The 16,862-nt window shown below is 44.7% G+C and overlaps 1 protein-coding gene across 2 annotated transcripts in view; it reads left to right on the forward strand.

Annotated features, from left to right (window-relative positions):
- Positions 1 to 16,862, forward strand: part of ARFGEF3 (ARFGEF family member 3) — a 194,441-nt gene that overhangs the window by 117,080 nt on the left and 60,499 nt on the right. For both annotated transcript variants that reach the window (XM_040350518.1, XM_040350519.1), the window contains exons 22-27: positions 398 to 577; positions 3,818 to 3,959; positions 5,719 to 5,841; positions 10,328 to 10,428; positions 11,204 to 11,348; positions 11,965 to 12,093. In XM_040350518.1, the coding sequence (XP_040206452.1) occupies positions 398 to 577; positions 3,818 to 3,959; positions 5,719 to 5,841; positions 10,328 to 10,428; positions 11,204 to 11,348; positions 11,965 to 12,093 (820 nt within the window). The remainder of the gene's footprint in view (positions 1 to 397; positions 578 to 3,817; positions 3,960 to 5,718; positions 5,842 to 10,327; positions 10,429 to 11,203; positions 11,349 to 11,964; positions 12,094 to 16,862) is intronic.

Below are 16,862 nucleotides of genomic sequence, written 5' to 3' on the forward strand. Positions count from 1 at the left end.
TTTTACTCCACACATTTCTGTGAGTAGATTTAAAAACAATGAAATCAGAGTTTGTAGTTTATCATTTATATCAGTGATCCTCATTACCCTGTATCCCTGGCCACCTTGGGGATTGCACCTCCCTAGCAATAGTGAAACCTCACAGATGGTTTGCTCTTTACTGTATTAGTGGCTCACTGCTCGGCAGACTATAATTTTAAGACCGAAAAAATATATTAACTTTCATTTTAAGTACAAGGTGAAGAATTATACAGTGCCAGAAATAGGGGCCGCATAGGATGTGCTGAAAATGATGAATTTGCCTACTGCTGATGCAATACATGCTTGACAACATTTTGAGATTTATTGAATGAATGTAGTGCTGAATTTTACTGTTTTCTGCTTTTCTGCTGCACAGGCAGCTTGTCACAAAGAACGGCGTGTGTCGAAGAAGGCTGTTTCCTTCATACATGACCTAATGACTGAAGTACTGACTGACTGGGAGGAGCCCCCACATTTCCACTTTAACGAGGCTCTTTTCCGACCTTTTGAGCGAATCATGCAGCTGGAGCTATGTGATGAAGATGTACAAGATCAGGTAGGTTTATTCCCAAGTACTGCTAATAGATTCCATGCGATTTAGCACATAATCCGCATATTGTTTTCAATTACAAACATACACTTTCTCAACTTGAATTGCATTGGCCCACACAGTATTAAGAATTATTCAATGGACCTGCTGGCAAACAGACACAAAGTTGGGGAAGGTATTTGTTACATGGAATGACAGTGTTTTCATACAACTTACTTAACGGTACAGCATGCAGGTGCATTGAACTGGTATATAGCAGCCTACCGTGTTTCCCCGAAAATAAGCCTGGGTCTTATATTAATTATGCCAACAAAAGACACAGTAGGGCTTATTTTCGGGGTAGGTCTTACTTACTATGTATTGTGCTGTCTTCTCTCCCCCTCTCCCTCCCTGCCTGTCAGGAATCCCCAGTGTGAACCGAGTTAAAATGCTTGTAAAATCCTTCAATCCACTCTATTACAGTATTATATAATGTACAATGTGCGTGTTCCTGTAATATAATTGTGCCAAATACCTTTGTTATAGCCCCGCTCTGCGCTTCTGTGATCCGCCGGAGCTCTCTTCCCCGTAATTATATTACAGAAACACACACATTGTACATTATATAATACTGTAATAGAGTGGATTTTAGGATTTTACAAGCATTTTTAACTAGGGCTTATTTTCAGGGTAGGTCTTATATTGCAGCCCTCCTGGAAAATAATGCTAGGTCTTATTTTCAGGGTAGGTCTTATTTTTGGGAAAACAGGGTATAGCTTTGATGTCTTTATATTCAAAGCATATACTATTCATCTAGGTTTAACTTGGCTGATTGAAAATTATGATATTATATAATTTTAAACTATAAATGGATAAAAGATTGTTTTACCATGTCGCCCATATTATGCATTCAATTATGTTTTCTTTGATTTCAGACAAGTACTGTAAAGATTTAAAATTTGCCATTAGGTGGCAGTGTTTGATACATTCAACATATCACGGTTTCCTAAAATATCAGGATATGCTATATGGAGCCTTTAAAATAACTATGGCCACAACTGGGCTTAGGCACAATTATAAAAATTCAGCTTTAATTATGAATTATTATATTTGCCCTTCTTTGGGCTTCTTCACAAGGGCGGCCCGTTCAGGTCAGTTTTTTAGGCGGACCTGAATGGGCGCTCCCTGCTCCTCTATGGAGCTGCTGATGTCAGCGGTGACATGCCCGCTGACATCCGACCCGCTCCGATCCGCCAAAGAGTGACGGAGGAAAAACCTACTTTTCCATCCGTCTGGCGGATCGGATCGGGTGAACACGGACAGACGGTCCGTGTTCATCCAATCCCCCCTTATGGGAGAGCGGAGAAAAGACAGGGCGGTCCCTGCACAGTGTGTGGGGAGTGCCCTGTCATCCGCCAGCTCAGCGGGGATCAACGGAGCGATCCCCGCTGAGCAAGCAGAGGTTCACAGGGCGGATCATTACTGATCCACCCCTTGTGAAAGGGGCCTTAGGCTCCCAACTGCCTGGGCTGGCCATAGACACAAATAGTTTTGATCTACAAAGCTATTGCCACTTCAAACAAACATTAAATTGTAAAAATATAAAAAAAAAAAATGAAGACTCACCGCTGTCATTGTCAAATATGGCTGGTATTTAGGTTGGCAGCGCCTTTTGATTTTAAAGTCTGAAACTCTATTTACTTTTTTTACTTTTAACTTTATTTATATGTCATAGATATGACATTTCATAAATTTCTATGGACAGCAGATGAGCTGTGGTGCATAGAAGCGGGTGAGCGGGGTGAAAAAATGCAGATGTTGCAGGTTTCTGCTCTGCAACTCACCCGGAGGCTGTGGTTTAAGTGTTTATGTGCGCCTTTGCGGAGATCATGTTTTTCTAGAGCAGAAAACCCCAAACTCCTCACAAGGTACATATTGATAATTTTTTTTTTGTCCAACCCATCAGGCTGAATGAAAAAAACCTGACAGATGGCCATACCAACACAAGCAATGTCGATATTCTGACGGGTGGGGGGGGACTCACCCTTCCCTGCTAGAACACACTGATCAGCGCTCACAGCCACTGGCTGCAATCGCTGATCAGATGCTGGTTTTCCAGCATGTCCCTTCGAAAAAAGCTGGTTGTTAGACTGGCTTATGTGAGACAGACAGCTGTTCACAATGACCATATGTCAGCCAGTTCCTGCTGAACTGGACAATTATTGACCTGTGTGTACCCAGCATTAGACTTTTGAACTACTTCTCTATTTTATTTTTACTTTTTTAGAGCACAGTGACATCATAGCTCCCACACACTCTGTGATCATTCAAATTGATAGCTTCTGTTGACAATAATCAGGCTAATTTTCTTATCGGTAGGAAAATTTGGACCTGTCCATATCTAGCTTAGTATTGTCTAATAAATGACCCCTGTATATGTCTGTTTTAATTATGTGGCACTTCTTTGACACTTTAATTCTCAAGTTAGGCAAATAACAGGGCAGTAACTCCAGATCTCCTTGACATGCTCAATGTACAGCAAATTATAGGGCAAATTATAAATCCTTTTGTAAATAAGGTTGAATTATTCTAATCATTTAATACTGTTTTATTCAGATTATTGCCTTATTAGGACATAGTGGGGTACTGATCTGTAGCAAAATTTAAGCGTTATTATGATTTTAAACATCAAAGCTCTTTGCGCTTTTATAGGTTTATTTTCATAAAGTGCTTTTATTTGTAGAATTCAAAATTACTAAAACCAGTGAACTGGTATTCTATATTGCCTTGTTCATATACATTTTTGTTTCCTTATTCATTGAAGCATACATAAAGATTCGTTTAGAATGAGATGAATAGGGCTTAAAGAAAGAATGATTGAAACTTCAGAAAGGTAGCCAAAAATAAAAGGCATTGGTAGGTCAAGGAAAAGTCAAATGTTGTGTATTTAAGCCCAGGAAAAAGCTAAAGTATTGCAGCTTACCAGACTTTGGGTATGGTGGTTGTATTAGTTTTCCCTTTCCTTTGGGCTTTGTAAGACCAGATACATTTTGTGTAATTATAGAGCATTTTGTAATACTGCAATAATGCTACATATCCCCCAAAAAGCTACTGTAATGTACATATTCTGTGATGTTATTGGTTTTTAGAGCAACTAGTTTTGGCAATGCATACATTTGGGCACTGTGAAATGGTGTACTTTCCATGGCTGTAATTAGTCAGCAGTGAATGCTAACTGGATTTTTTGCTTATTACTGGCTAATTTAGGTGATTACATCCATTGGAGAACTGGTGGAAGTGTGTTCCCCTCAAATTCAATCAGGTTGGAGGCCCCTGTTTAGTGCTTTGGAGACTGTGCACAGCAGCAAGTCGGATATTAAGGAATATCTTGTAGGAGAATACTCCATGGGTGAGTCAAGAGTGTCTTTGTCAAAATGTTTGTACAGACAAAAATGGAGCAAATCCACACACGTGGAAATTTAGGTTTTGCTATATTTAGGGATGTTCACACTATTCTGCTGCAGTAACATCAGCTACGTACAGGGCCGACCCGCCCTATAGGCTCACTATGCAAGCCGCTTAGGGCCCCGCAAAGCTGCGGAGGGCCCCCCAAATTACTAGAGAGGCCCCGACTGGTGAGAAGTCATTTTTGGCCCCTCACCCCGCTTCTCAACTCGCTGGCTGCATGGGAGAAGAGGTAAGAAGTCAGCACCCACCGCTTCTCACTTTAATGTAAGATGTCATTTCATTTCCGACAGCAGAACACCCCCTCCCCCGGCTTCTCAACTTTAATGTGACATGTAATTTTGCTTAGGGCCCCAGGGAGGTCAGGATCGGCACTGGCTACGTACATTAGTGCGATGAAGTGCCATTCATTCTGAATAGCATCTTAATGCAGCTTTACTAACATGCATCGCCATTGCAGTGCCATGTGAAAAAAAATCTGCTTGCCTCTTTTTTGGTGCAGTTTGGTACATTAGACACCTTATTCAACACAACACAAGCACAGCTCTGTGAACAGGCCCTTATATACTGTAAGTCAGGAATATTGATATGGTTTTTCTCGGAGTTCCAGATATTTCCAGGGGATTGTCTTTCCTACGGTTTATTTTATAGTACACAAAAAATACAGCAGGAACTTTTGACTTAAGTAGGAGTAGCAAAGAAAATTACAGAATTGTGAACTCCAGTGGCAAGCTAGCTTCAGTTTCCAAAAAAATTTAATAATCAGTATGCGATTCATCTCAAAAATGTCCATCTTTCAGTTTTGGATGGACTGCCCCTTAAAGCCTAACTCCACACAGTCTTCCCACTTCCTGTCCTAGGGTCTTGGTGGTCAGTCGAACAGCAAGTGATGGAAAATCTCGCCAATGGGGACAGCAATGTTTTTTTTAATAAAGTTGGGAGTGGTTAGAAAATCATCTTTTTAATGTATTTGATGTTGTTCTGTCCTGTGAGAGAGCCATTTCTTTAATTTATTGTTCTTAAAGAGGAGTTCTGCACTCCTCCAAAAAAAAAATTAATAGTATAGCTGCTGACTTTTAATATTGGGGCACTTACTGGTTAGGGCACAGCCGGTTACCTACTGCACATGCGCGAAGCGTGCTGCGCTTTGAGAATGGATCGCAGTCTTCTGGGACCTGTGAAGTGTCCCAGAAAGCTGCGGGGAAAGAAGGGGGGAGAACTTCCAGCTCAAAAACCAGCCCTCCCCCCAAAAAGTACCAAATGTGGCAGCGAATGGGGGGGAGAAGGCAGGCAAGCAGAGCTTCCCCCTTTGGGTGGAGCTCCACTTTAAGTCACATGAGTAGAAAGTGAGGAAGAAGCTCCAAGGCTAACAGACATGCAATCTTGTTGTTAATTATTCAGTTAACCATATATACAGCTGCTCCAAAATATTTCTTACAGTCGTGTCGTGCCTTGCCAACATCTTCAACAGCTGGCTGCAGAGTCGTTACGCAGCCAATGCCCAGTAAAATGTCTGATAATGGTGAACTGTGGATAGCATCATTTTTTTTTTTATTGCATCGATAAATGAGAAGAGATCTTGAAATTTGCCATCTATGTTTTGATAGGGGTCTGATTCTCTGTTCTCTTCCTTTTGATCTGAAAAATAAATGCCTTCTTTTATCTCATAAACTTACAAATTTGTGTCTGTCTTTGTCTCCTAGGAAAACGCCAGGCTCCAGTGTTCGATGTGTTTGAAGCATTCCTGAATACAGACAACATTCAAGTCTTTGCTAATGCAGCCACTGATTACATTATGTGCCTTATGAAATTTGTCAAGGGATTAGGTACACTTCATTCCTCTTTAGAACCGCAACCAATGTTATCAGCTATTCGTAATAATTATGAGTCTCCTGTGTATATGTGTTGTTCTAAGCTCAACATTGACTCTCAGCAATTTGTGGGGTTTAAACATTTATATGTGTTTTTATATTGCAAAATTCAAGAGGCTTTGACTAAAATTAAGCATATCATTTTTTAATGCTTCAAAGTTCTGTATGGCAAAAAAGTGTGTAGTACACCGTGTGAACAATTGTTAGGCAAGTGAGTATTTTGAACAAATCATAACTTCTATGCATATTGTTCAACACCAAGCTGTATAAATGTGAATGCTTATTGGATTTAAGCATATCAGGTGATGTGTATGTGTATAATGAGGGAGGTTGTGGCCTAAGGAGTTCAGCACCCTATATCAAGGGGTGCATAATTATTAGGCAGCTTCTTTTCCGAAAGCAAAATGGGCCAAAAACAGACAATCCGACAGACAATGGGAAGGCAGCGATCAAATCCCCCATGGCGGGAAAGGGATGAACAGGAAGTCTGTGATCAGAGGCCTCCTTACCTTAGGAGGCAAGTGACAAGTCCTGGCTGGGATGACATTCTGATCTCCCCTCCTCCTCCCTCCACTGTCCCATTATGGCTTTTCCCTCACACCAGGGCCTTCTCCTCCTGGCCGAACAGGATGTGGGTCCTAAGACTCCCTGGCCAATCGGGTCTCAGGACACACTTCCTGATTGGCAGGGAGGAGAAGGAAGATGACAATAGTGAATATTAATTTGCTATTGTCACACAACTGGGTGAGCCCACCTTTTTTTAAGCCAATTAGAGCCTCCAGCTCGAATTATGTGCTTCAAAATAAAATAAAAAACCCCATTGGAATCCATGCGTCAGTGTAAGGGCTTACCTTGAGTGGAGTCCATTTTGCAGATTTGTAAGCTCACCCTTGCAGGTACACACAGCCCACGGTAATACAGGTAAGACACTACCTGGGCTGTGAGTCTGTGCACGGGGGCTAGATAGAGATTAGCCCAGGATAGTCAAAGTATAGCCGTGGCCCAGGATTCCAGAGAGAGTCAGGTAAGTACTGACGGAAAGTTCAGGGTTTGCAGACAGGAACCAAAGACAAGTCCGGGGCACAAGCCGTGGGTCAAGGGCTGGAGAAGGCAGGGAAAGTCCAAAAGTACAAGCCGGGGTCAGAGGGCAGGAGACAGCAGCAATCCAGGGTACGTAAGCCAAAGGGTCAGAAGCCGGGGTCAGTCTTGTAGCTGAAGACAATCACAGGAACCGTTTGCACAGACAGGACAATCAGAGTACAATGAACTGACAAATCCCTCAGAGTGAGGCAGTGCTTTATACCCTGGTTGATTGGGTAACCTGCCTCAGCTGGACCAGGATAGGCAGGTGCAGATTGCAGGGAGATCCAAAGACAGGCAATCAGCACATAGTTCAGAACCAGGCTTTGATGGACAGCAAGCAGAATATCAACTTGAGAAGTGGCTCAGAGGCAAAGACCTGGAGCAGCAATGGAGAAGTCCTGGGTTCAATCCCACAGAGAGCCACTTGGGGCGTGATCACGCCTCGCTGTCCGTTTGGCACGGTAGCGATCGTGACAGTCAGGCACCATGCATGTGGATTAGGGGCCGGGTGCCTGGATTAAGGGGGCAGCACCCCTGCGCCCCCTATGGATGGGCCGCCACTGGTATATACTGTATTTAATGTGGTATGCAAGTTTTTAATACTTCAGAAAGGCAGATTCCTGAATACTTGTTACATTTTAATTAACTAGCTATGATCCGCTTAATTGGAAATACACACCATAGTCCTACCACTGGCAAGCCCTGCTAGGACCCAGACACACTGTAATATAAACATAACATTTTTATGATGCAATTTTGAATTATTTACGCTGCTGTAGAGAAGTAAGGTCCCTTAAGGCAGTAATGAACCCTCAAACAGTGATTCTCTTTCCCCAGTGATTCATAGCTGCCTGGGATTAGGTTTTGGTATGTGTGTATGGTGCTTATTGTATTTGAAGCCAAATAATTAAATTTTTATCTGGCGACTGTGGAAGTTGGTCTTTTACAACCTTTAAACTTGCAGCCATGTGCTGTATTTTATAAAGCAATGGTTTCCTTCAGTGTAACAATTCATGAGCTCCAAACGCTTTTCTACAGTGGACCTATGAACACAGACAAGCAATTTCTCTTATACCTCACTCCTGATAAGAGTGATAGCAGTGCTTTGATTCTTCCATTTGTTAAATTGTACTATTCCAGCAGAAATCTAATTAATTACAAAGAGTTCACATACATTTTCATACAGGGCTTTTTTTTTATTTATTTTTTTACAGAAGGGTTTTCATACAGTTTTTTACATGGCAGACATTAAGTTAATTTGACCTTCAGTTTCTATTCATTAAAGCCTGCGCTTATACACCTTCTATGTAAAGGTACTAACTTAGAAGTCATTTCTTGAGAGGTATACAGGTGAAACTCAAAAAATTTGAATATCGTACAAAAGTTCATTTATTTTACTAATGCAACTTAAAAGGTGAAACTAATATGAGATAGACTCATTACATGCAAAGCAAGATAGTTCAAGCCGTGATTTGTCATAATTGTGGCGATTATGGCTTACAGGTCATGAAAATCCCAAATCCACAATCTCAGAAAATTTTAATATTACATGCAATCAATAAAACAAGGATTGTACATAGAACAATATCGGACTTCTGAAAAGTATAAGCATGCATATGTACTCGGTACTTGGTTTGGGCCCCTTTTGCAGCAATTACTGCCTCAATGCGGCGCGGCATGGAAGCTATCGGCCTGTGGCACTGCTGAGGTGTCATGAAAGACCAGGATGCTTCAATAGCAGCCTTCAGCTGTTCTGCATTGTTCAGTCTCTCATCTTTCTCTTGGCAATGCCTCATAGATTCTCTATGGGGTTCAGATCAAGCACAGTAATCCCACTATCATTGAACCAGGTTTTGGTGCTTTTGGCAGTGTGGGCAGGTGCCAAGTCCTGCTGGAAAATGAAGTCCGCATCCCCATAGAGCTCGTCTGCGGAACGAAGCATGAAGTGCTCCAAAATCTCCTGGTAGACGGCTGCGTTGACCCTGGACTTAACCCCCTTGGCGGTAAACCCGAGCGTGACTCGGGGTGGATTTTTTATGCCAAGATCGGTATCCCCGAGTCACGCTCGGGGTGGACGTGCAGAGTGTGCAGCGGCGCGGCTTACCTTCTCGCTGGATCCACAGGCAAGTTACTTACCTTGTCCCTGGATCCAGCGATGCCACCCGCTGTGTGAGCGAGCGGGACCTCCTCGCTCGATTCACAGTGTCCCCGTGTGCCGCCGATCTCCGTTCCCTGCGACGTTACGACGCACAAGGACGGAGAACGGCGCCAAATTCAAAAAAGTAAACAAACACTTTACATACAGTATACTGTAATCTTATAGCTTACAGTACTGTATGTAAAAAATACACACCCCCCTTGTCCCTAGTGGTCTGCCCAGTGCCCTACATGTACTTTTATATAATAAAAAATGTTCTTTCTGCCTAAAAACTGTAGATTGTCCAAAAGTGTCCCTTTATGTCAAAAATGGTTTTAGATCAGCTAGAAAACAGCGATAATAAATTATAATCACTTGCAGAAATGTGCGATAGCGATTTGTGGGGAAATTCGTCATAAAAAAATAATAATAATGACAGCGACAATTCTGCAACTGAGCAAATTTCAGTGATTTTGAGTTGATTACATTATTGAATAATTTTTATTATAATTTTATTATTATTTGTTATAATTATTTATAATTATTTATTATATTATAATTTATAATTTTGTTTTAAAAAAAAAATCATACCCAGGATGCCTACAAGACTCTTGCTTGGTCAGATTTAAGTGAGTTATTTCTAAAAATTACAGGCCTACAGTATAAAACGCCAAATTTCCTTGCAAAATAATTGTACCGCTTTTGGTACGTAATTCCAGACAGAATCATACCGCCAGGGAGGTTAATGAAACACAGTGGACCAACACCAGCAGATGACATGGCTCCCCAAATCAACACAGACTGTGGAAACTTCACACTGGACTTTAAGCATCTTGCAGTGTGTGCCTCTCCATTCTTCCTCCATACTCTGGGTCCTTGGTTTCCAAATGAGATGCAAAATTTGCTCTCATCTGAAAAGAGGACTTTGGACCACTGAACAACAGACCAGGTCTGTTTTTCTTTATCCCAGGTAAGACGCTTCTGACGTTGAACTATCTTGCTTTGCATATAATGAGTCTATCTCATATATTAGTTACACCTTTTAAGTTGCATTAGTGAAATTTATGAACGATATTCAAATTTTTCGAGTTCCACCCTAGGAGAACTTTGTGTAATACCTCTGTTTTATACTTTGTTTCCCACTTTTGGTGAAGTATGTCTAGCTAACATTGTTTGGGCAATGATTCAATAAGCTCTAATAAAAATGTTTATTTCCTTCAGGTGAGGCTGATTGTAAAGAAATTGGAGATTGTGCATCCACATCGTCATCATCCACAGACCTATGCCTTCCAGCTCTTGACTATCTGAGACGATGTTCACAGGTTAAGTGTCATTGCTTCTGCTGTTTTTGATTTTTGTTTTTTGCCTGATAGAGACCTATTTGAGACACATTGATGATCAAAGCCAATCATGTAAAAAAACGTTAGTGAATTAAAGAAAAGTCCATTTGGCGACTTAGTGTTTTATTTTCTCGTTCTAATAGTCATCCCTAGATATTCCAAAGCATTAACTTTAGTTCTTATAACATGTCACTCTCTATTACACGAAGGACAAATTAAAGGACAGGTGTGAGAATACTTAAAAAAACAAAGAAAAAACAAATACACACTTGCCGCCCTGTCTCCTGCCAGCTCTAAGCCCGATAACTGAGCGATCACGTGGCCGGTGATCGCTCAGTTCTCAGTTGTCTCTGAGCAGAGAGTGGTGACTTTCAGTCGCCGCTCTCTGCCCTGCCCCTTCAGTGCTCGCTGCACTTCCAGGCAGGAGAGGGAGAAGCTGCCCCAGACTCTCAGCAGCATGCTGAGCCAGTTGCCAGTCAGGCATCTGGGTGGATCTCGACATTTGTTGTTGTGATCCTTCCAGAGTCTGGAGCTGCTCTGTGACATCAGCCAACAGTGGGCTTCAGCACTCCTGTGACCCACAATAGCAGAAGGAACAAAAATGCTTTGGTCATACTTCTCTTTTAACATATCTCAGCTCATTATTTCAGTAGACCTGATACATCATCCTACTGATTATAAAGTTCAGTTATATGTACCTGTATGTTATATGTATATACAATGTTTACTCTATGTATATTTTCTTTTCTTTCTGTAGTTGCTGGCAAAAATATATAAGATGCCAATGAAGCCGATTTTCCTATGCGGACGTCTGAACAGTTTGCCACGACGTGTCCAGGAAAGATCAGCAAGTAGTGAAGATGGCATTGATGGAGTGTTATCGGAGTTTGATGATGACACTGGTGAGTGAATCAGTAACATTTTATGTAAAAACATCAAAGTTTTGAAACAGTCAACAAATGTCAAATAGATTAGATCAGATTGTAATTGTCTGTTTTCAAATTAGAAGGTATCATAGGAAAGTTATTGGGAAATCAGATAATTGAATTCACTGCTATCTGACACTTACATCATTCAATCATGTGCAAGTAAAAATTGGTTTCTTTTATTTATTTTTTAATGCATGTGATTGGGTATTCTTTGTAGAGTGAAACATCAACACATTCAGCTCTGCGGCAAATTTACTTACAAAGTGCTACTTCCTTTTCAGAATGAACAGCCTTTTTGCCCATAGTAAATTGACCCCAATATAGCTATTGTGATCCAAATGCCTGCTTTTACTGTGCATGCTTTGACAGATGTATGCCATGTTGGGAGGTGTATCTTTATCGCCCAATTTTTTTTTCTTATTGAATCATGTTTGTGCTATTACTATACACATCACTCCCATATAATAAATGTATGTACTGTATCTTAGATAACTGGTTTACATAGTAAATCCTTAATAGTTTCCATGGATCTACTGTTGAATACTTCCTTCTTTGTGTTTACTATAGTCCTCTGCTTTTGCTCTGTTAGGCCTTATTGATGTATGGATTAATCTTCTGGAGCAACTGACTGCTGCTGTATCCAACTGTCCACGTCAGCATCAACCCCCCACTCTGGATTTGCTCTTTGAGCTTTTGAGGGAAGTTGCCAAAGTGCCAGGTAATTTAACTACCCAGTGCATGCACAGTCTATCTCTCTGCATTGTATATACCTTAGGAAGTAAAAAAAAAACAATGAATAAAAAAAAAAAAATAGGATTTTTGTACTCGCCGTAAAATCCATTTCTCTGAGTTCATGGACGGACACAGCAGCCTTTGACCTTAGGGTTATATCCACTCCCTTCCAGGAGAGTTAGGCCTAGTACACACGAGAGGATCGATCCGCGGAAACGGTCCGGAGGTCCGTTTCCGCGGATAAATCCTCTGGCGGATTTTGATCTCATGGTTGTACTAACCATGAGATCAAAATCCCCGCAGAATTCCCTCCGCGGTGACGTGTCGCGCCGTCGCCGCGATAATGACGCGGCGACGCTGTAATATAAGGACTTCCACGCATGCGTCGAATCATTACGACGCATGCGAGGGATGGATTCGGACGGATTGATCCGGTGAGTCTGTACAGACCATCGGATCAATCCGCTGGACTGGATTCCAGCGGATCGATTTCTTAGCATGTTAAGAAATTTTGATCCGCTGGAAATCCATCGCCGGGAAAAATATCCGCTGTATCGTACACACCAGGGGATCTATCCGCTGAAACCGGTCCGCGGATAAATTCCAGCGGATAGATCCTCTCGTGTGTACGGGGCCTAAGGCAGAAAAAAAGCACTTTAAGTGTTAACAACACTTTTCTCAGTACATCTCCTCCCAGGGGGTGTGGCCCCTCGGGTATAACCCACACTCTGCCTCAGCAGCTCCAGTTCGTAACAAGCAGTACAAACAAAGGAGGGGTGGGTGCTGTGTCCGTCCATGAACTCAGAGAAATGGATTTTACGGTGAGTACAAAAATCCTATTTTCTCTTCCATTCATGGACGGACACAGCAGCCTTTGACCTTTAGGGACGTCCCCAAGCAGTGTAAAAAAAATTCTAAGGGTGGGAAAACAACACAGCAAACCAAGCTACACCTCAAACAAAACCGGAGTTACTCAACGGAGGAACTCCAACCTTAAACTGCCGCCTGTAACACCTTGCGGCCGAAGGAGGCATCCGAAGATGCACTCACATCCACCTTGTAAAACTTTGAAAAAGTTTGGACTGACGACCAGGTCGCTGCCTTACACACCTGTAACACAGAGGCTTGATGCCGGAAAGCCCAAGAGGCACCGATCGCCCTGGTCGAATGCGCCGTAACCTGAAAGGGAGGCGCCTGTCCCTTCAGGGCATAGGCCTGAAGCACAACCTGTCGGATCCACCTAGAAATGGTGGCCGACGAGACCTGCCAGACCTTTCTTAGGACCATTCACCGACACGAACAGTGAGTCCGACTTCCGGAACGGAGCCGTAGCCGATAAGTACACTCGTAGGGCCCGAACCACATCCAGGGAATGTAAAGTGGCCTCCTTCGGGTTCTTTGGCCGAGGACATAAGGATGGTAACACAATGTCCTCATTAATGTGAAAAGCCGAAACGACCTTTGGGAGAAAAGAGGGCTGCGGCCGCAGCACCACCTTATCCTCATGGATGACTAAGTAGGGAGCCTTGCAGGACAAGGCCGCCAGTTCAGACACCCGTCTGATCGATGTAATTGCTACTAGAAAAAACACCTTTTGTGACTGAGTCAACAAAGGGATCATTCGAATGCCCTCAAAGGGAGCATCTTGAAGCACCCAAAGGACCAAATTCAAGGACCATGGGGGCAGTGGAGGGCGCACAGCCACATGCGGGACCCCCTGCACAAACATACGCACCAAGGAGTGCGCTGCCAAGGGTCGCTGGAAGTTAACAGCTAGAGCCAAAATCTGACTCTTAACCGTACTCAAGGCGAGAGCCTGATCCACTCCCCGCTGTAAAAACAGCAGAATCCGGGACACCACGTATGCACGGGGGTGCCATCTCATCTCCTCACACATAGAGATGTAGGCCTTCCACGTACAATGGTAAATCCTCCGTGAAGTAGACTTCTGTGCACGCAGCATGGTAGAAACCACCGAGCCTGATAGGCCCCGGTCCTTCAACACCTGGCTCTCAACAGCCACGCCGTTAAAGCCAGCGACTGTAAAGCAGGGTGGAAGATCGGACCCTGGGACAATAGATCTACTCTCAGGGGTAGACGCCAGGGGGCGTCTGCCACTAGACGCACCAGGTCCGCGTACCAGGAGCGGCGCGGCCAGTCTGGGGCGATCAAGATTGTTGGAATCCCTTCGGCTTCCATCCTACGCAGCAGGCGAGGAAGAAGCTTCAGAGGAGGGAAGGCATACATTAGGCGATAGTGACCTCAAGGTGCCACCAACGCGTCTGTCGCGTCCGCCCACTGGTCCTTTGACCTGGCCACGAACCTTGGCACCTTCCGATTGAGACAGGACGCTAGAAGGTCCATGTCTGGAGTGCCCTACTTTCGGCACAGACTCATGAAACACCTCCGGGTGGAGTGACCACTCTCCTTGGTCTAGTGTTTGGCGACTGAGGTAGTCGGCTCGCCAATTCTGTACTCCCGGAATGTACACGGCCGATAGAGCCGGAACGGATCTTTCGGCCCACCGAAGGATTGCGTGACTTCCATCGCTGCAGCCGAGCTCCCTGTGCCTCCCTGATGATTGACGTATGCCACAGCCATGGCGTTGTCGGACTGGATCCTGACCGGTCGGCCCTGCAGATCCAGGGACCACCTGGCGAGGCACAGCTTGATTGCTCGGAGCTCCAGTATATTGATTGGCAGGCGGGACTCCACCTGAGTCCAGCGCCCCTGGGCTGACTAGGTGCCCCAAACGCCCCCCCCAGCCGGAGAGGCTGGCATCCGTCGTGACCACTGTTCAATGGCATGGCAGAAACGAATTCCCGCTCCGAAGCACCGGAGACGTCAGTCACCACACCAGGGAAGACTTGACCAGATGGCTCAACTGAATCTGGTAATCCAGAGATGACGGGAGCTTGTCCCAACCTGACAGAATTTCCTTCTGTAGCTCCTGGGTGTGGAATTGGGCATACGGAACTGCCTCGAAAGAGGCCACCATCAGACCCAGAACCCTCATGCAGAATCGAAGAGATGACCACTTCTGGGTCGACAACTGCTGCACTGCAGATTGCAGAGTCAGAAGTTTCTCTGTTGGTAGGAAAACTCTCGCCTCCGGAATCCAGGACTAGTCCCAGGTATTCCAGTCGCAGAGACGGAACCAACACAGACTTCTGGATATTCAGAAGCCAGCCGAACTCTTGGAGAGTCTTGACAAGTGATGGACACGTCCTCTTCTAATTCTGAGCCTGAGGAAGCTCTCAGGAGAAGGTCGTCCAGATATCCCACAATAGCGATCCCTCGCTGCCTCAGCAGGGCTAGGATCAGGGCGAGCACTTTGGTGAAAATCCGTGGTGCCGATGACAAGCCGAACGGGAGGGCCACAAATTGAAAATGTTCCTCCCCGACCGCAAAGCGCAGAAACCTCTGGTGCTTTGTGCATATGGGAACTTGTAGGTACGCGTCCATGATATCCAAGGACGCCATAAAGTCCCCCTGATGGAGCGCTGCTATTACCGAGCGAATCAACTCCATCCTTAATTTTTGCACCTTGACAAAACAATTGAGGGCCTTGAGGTCCAGGATTGGACGGATCCCTTCCTTCTTGGGGACTACAAACAGATTGGAGTAAAAACCCTAAAACCGTTCCATCTAGGGAACCGGCACAATCACTCCCCTGCCCAGCAGATCCTGGACAGCCCCTGACAGAGCCTTTCGGCGATCCGGAGGAAGCTGGAGGTTGGAAGGAAAAAATCTGTTTGGACAAGAGAGAAACTCTCTCTTGTACCCCGAGGAAACTACTTCACAAACCCAACGGTCGGAAAGAAGAGACCTCCACAGAGCCGCGAATTCGCGAAGCCGGCCCCCCACCCGAGACACGGGCGGGGGCAGACCTTCATGCGGAAGCAGGCTTGTCCGCAGGCTTGTTGGGCTTGCGGTACCAGGTGCTCTTCTACCCCGCAGCGGGGGCCTTAGCACCTTGCAAACTTTTTCCTGCCGCACTGGGCGCACGAAAAAAACGCTTGGGGGTAGTAAAGGAGGGCCCTTGCTTACGGCGAGGCTCCTTGCCCTTCCCAGACTGTGGGAGGAGTGTGCTCTTACCACCTGTGGCATCCTTAATGATGTCATCTAGGGATGCCCCAAAAAGCCGTTCACCCTTAAAGGGTAAATCCACCAAGGCCTTCTTTTGAGGACTGGTCCGCAGACCAGCATTTCAGCCACACAAGGCGGCGCAGTACCACCCCATAGGCAGAGGCCCTGGAAAGCAAGGGAAGCGTATCCAAGGCTGACTCAGACAAACTTTAGACCCTGAACCAACTGTTCAGCCGGGTCCTTACAGGTCTCGGAAGCATCCTGCGCCTCCAGCTCCTGTAGCAAAAACTTTGCCCTTTTGGTCAGTGTCTGCGACACCAGAGTCCCGGCCAAAACCGGTCTCACAGCCGAACCCACTACTGTGAACATGGAGCGGGCCACAGCCTCCACTCTCCTATCTGCGGGGTCCTTAAAGGCAGGAGCCCCTTCCACAGGCAACGTGGTGGCTTTGCTCAATCTGGACACGGGAGGGTCCACTGACGGAGGAGAGACCCACTTTTTTAAAAAGTCCTCCTCAAAGGGACAGCGGGTCGCAAAGTATTTAGGAACAGTAAAAACTTTTTGCGGCGTATCCCATTCCTTGTATAACAACTTGTCCAAATATGGAATACAAGGAAACACTTTAGTCGTGCGGGGTGGCTTGCGGAACCCAAAAGGGACCGGCAC

The sequence above is a fragment of the Rana temporaria genome, chromosome 4, assembly GCF_905171775.1.
Source record: "Rana temporaria chromosome 4, aRanTem1.1, whole genome shotgun sequence".
Lineage (NCBI taxonomy): Eukaryota > Metazoa > Chordata > Amphibia > Anura > Ranidae > Rana > Rana temporaria.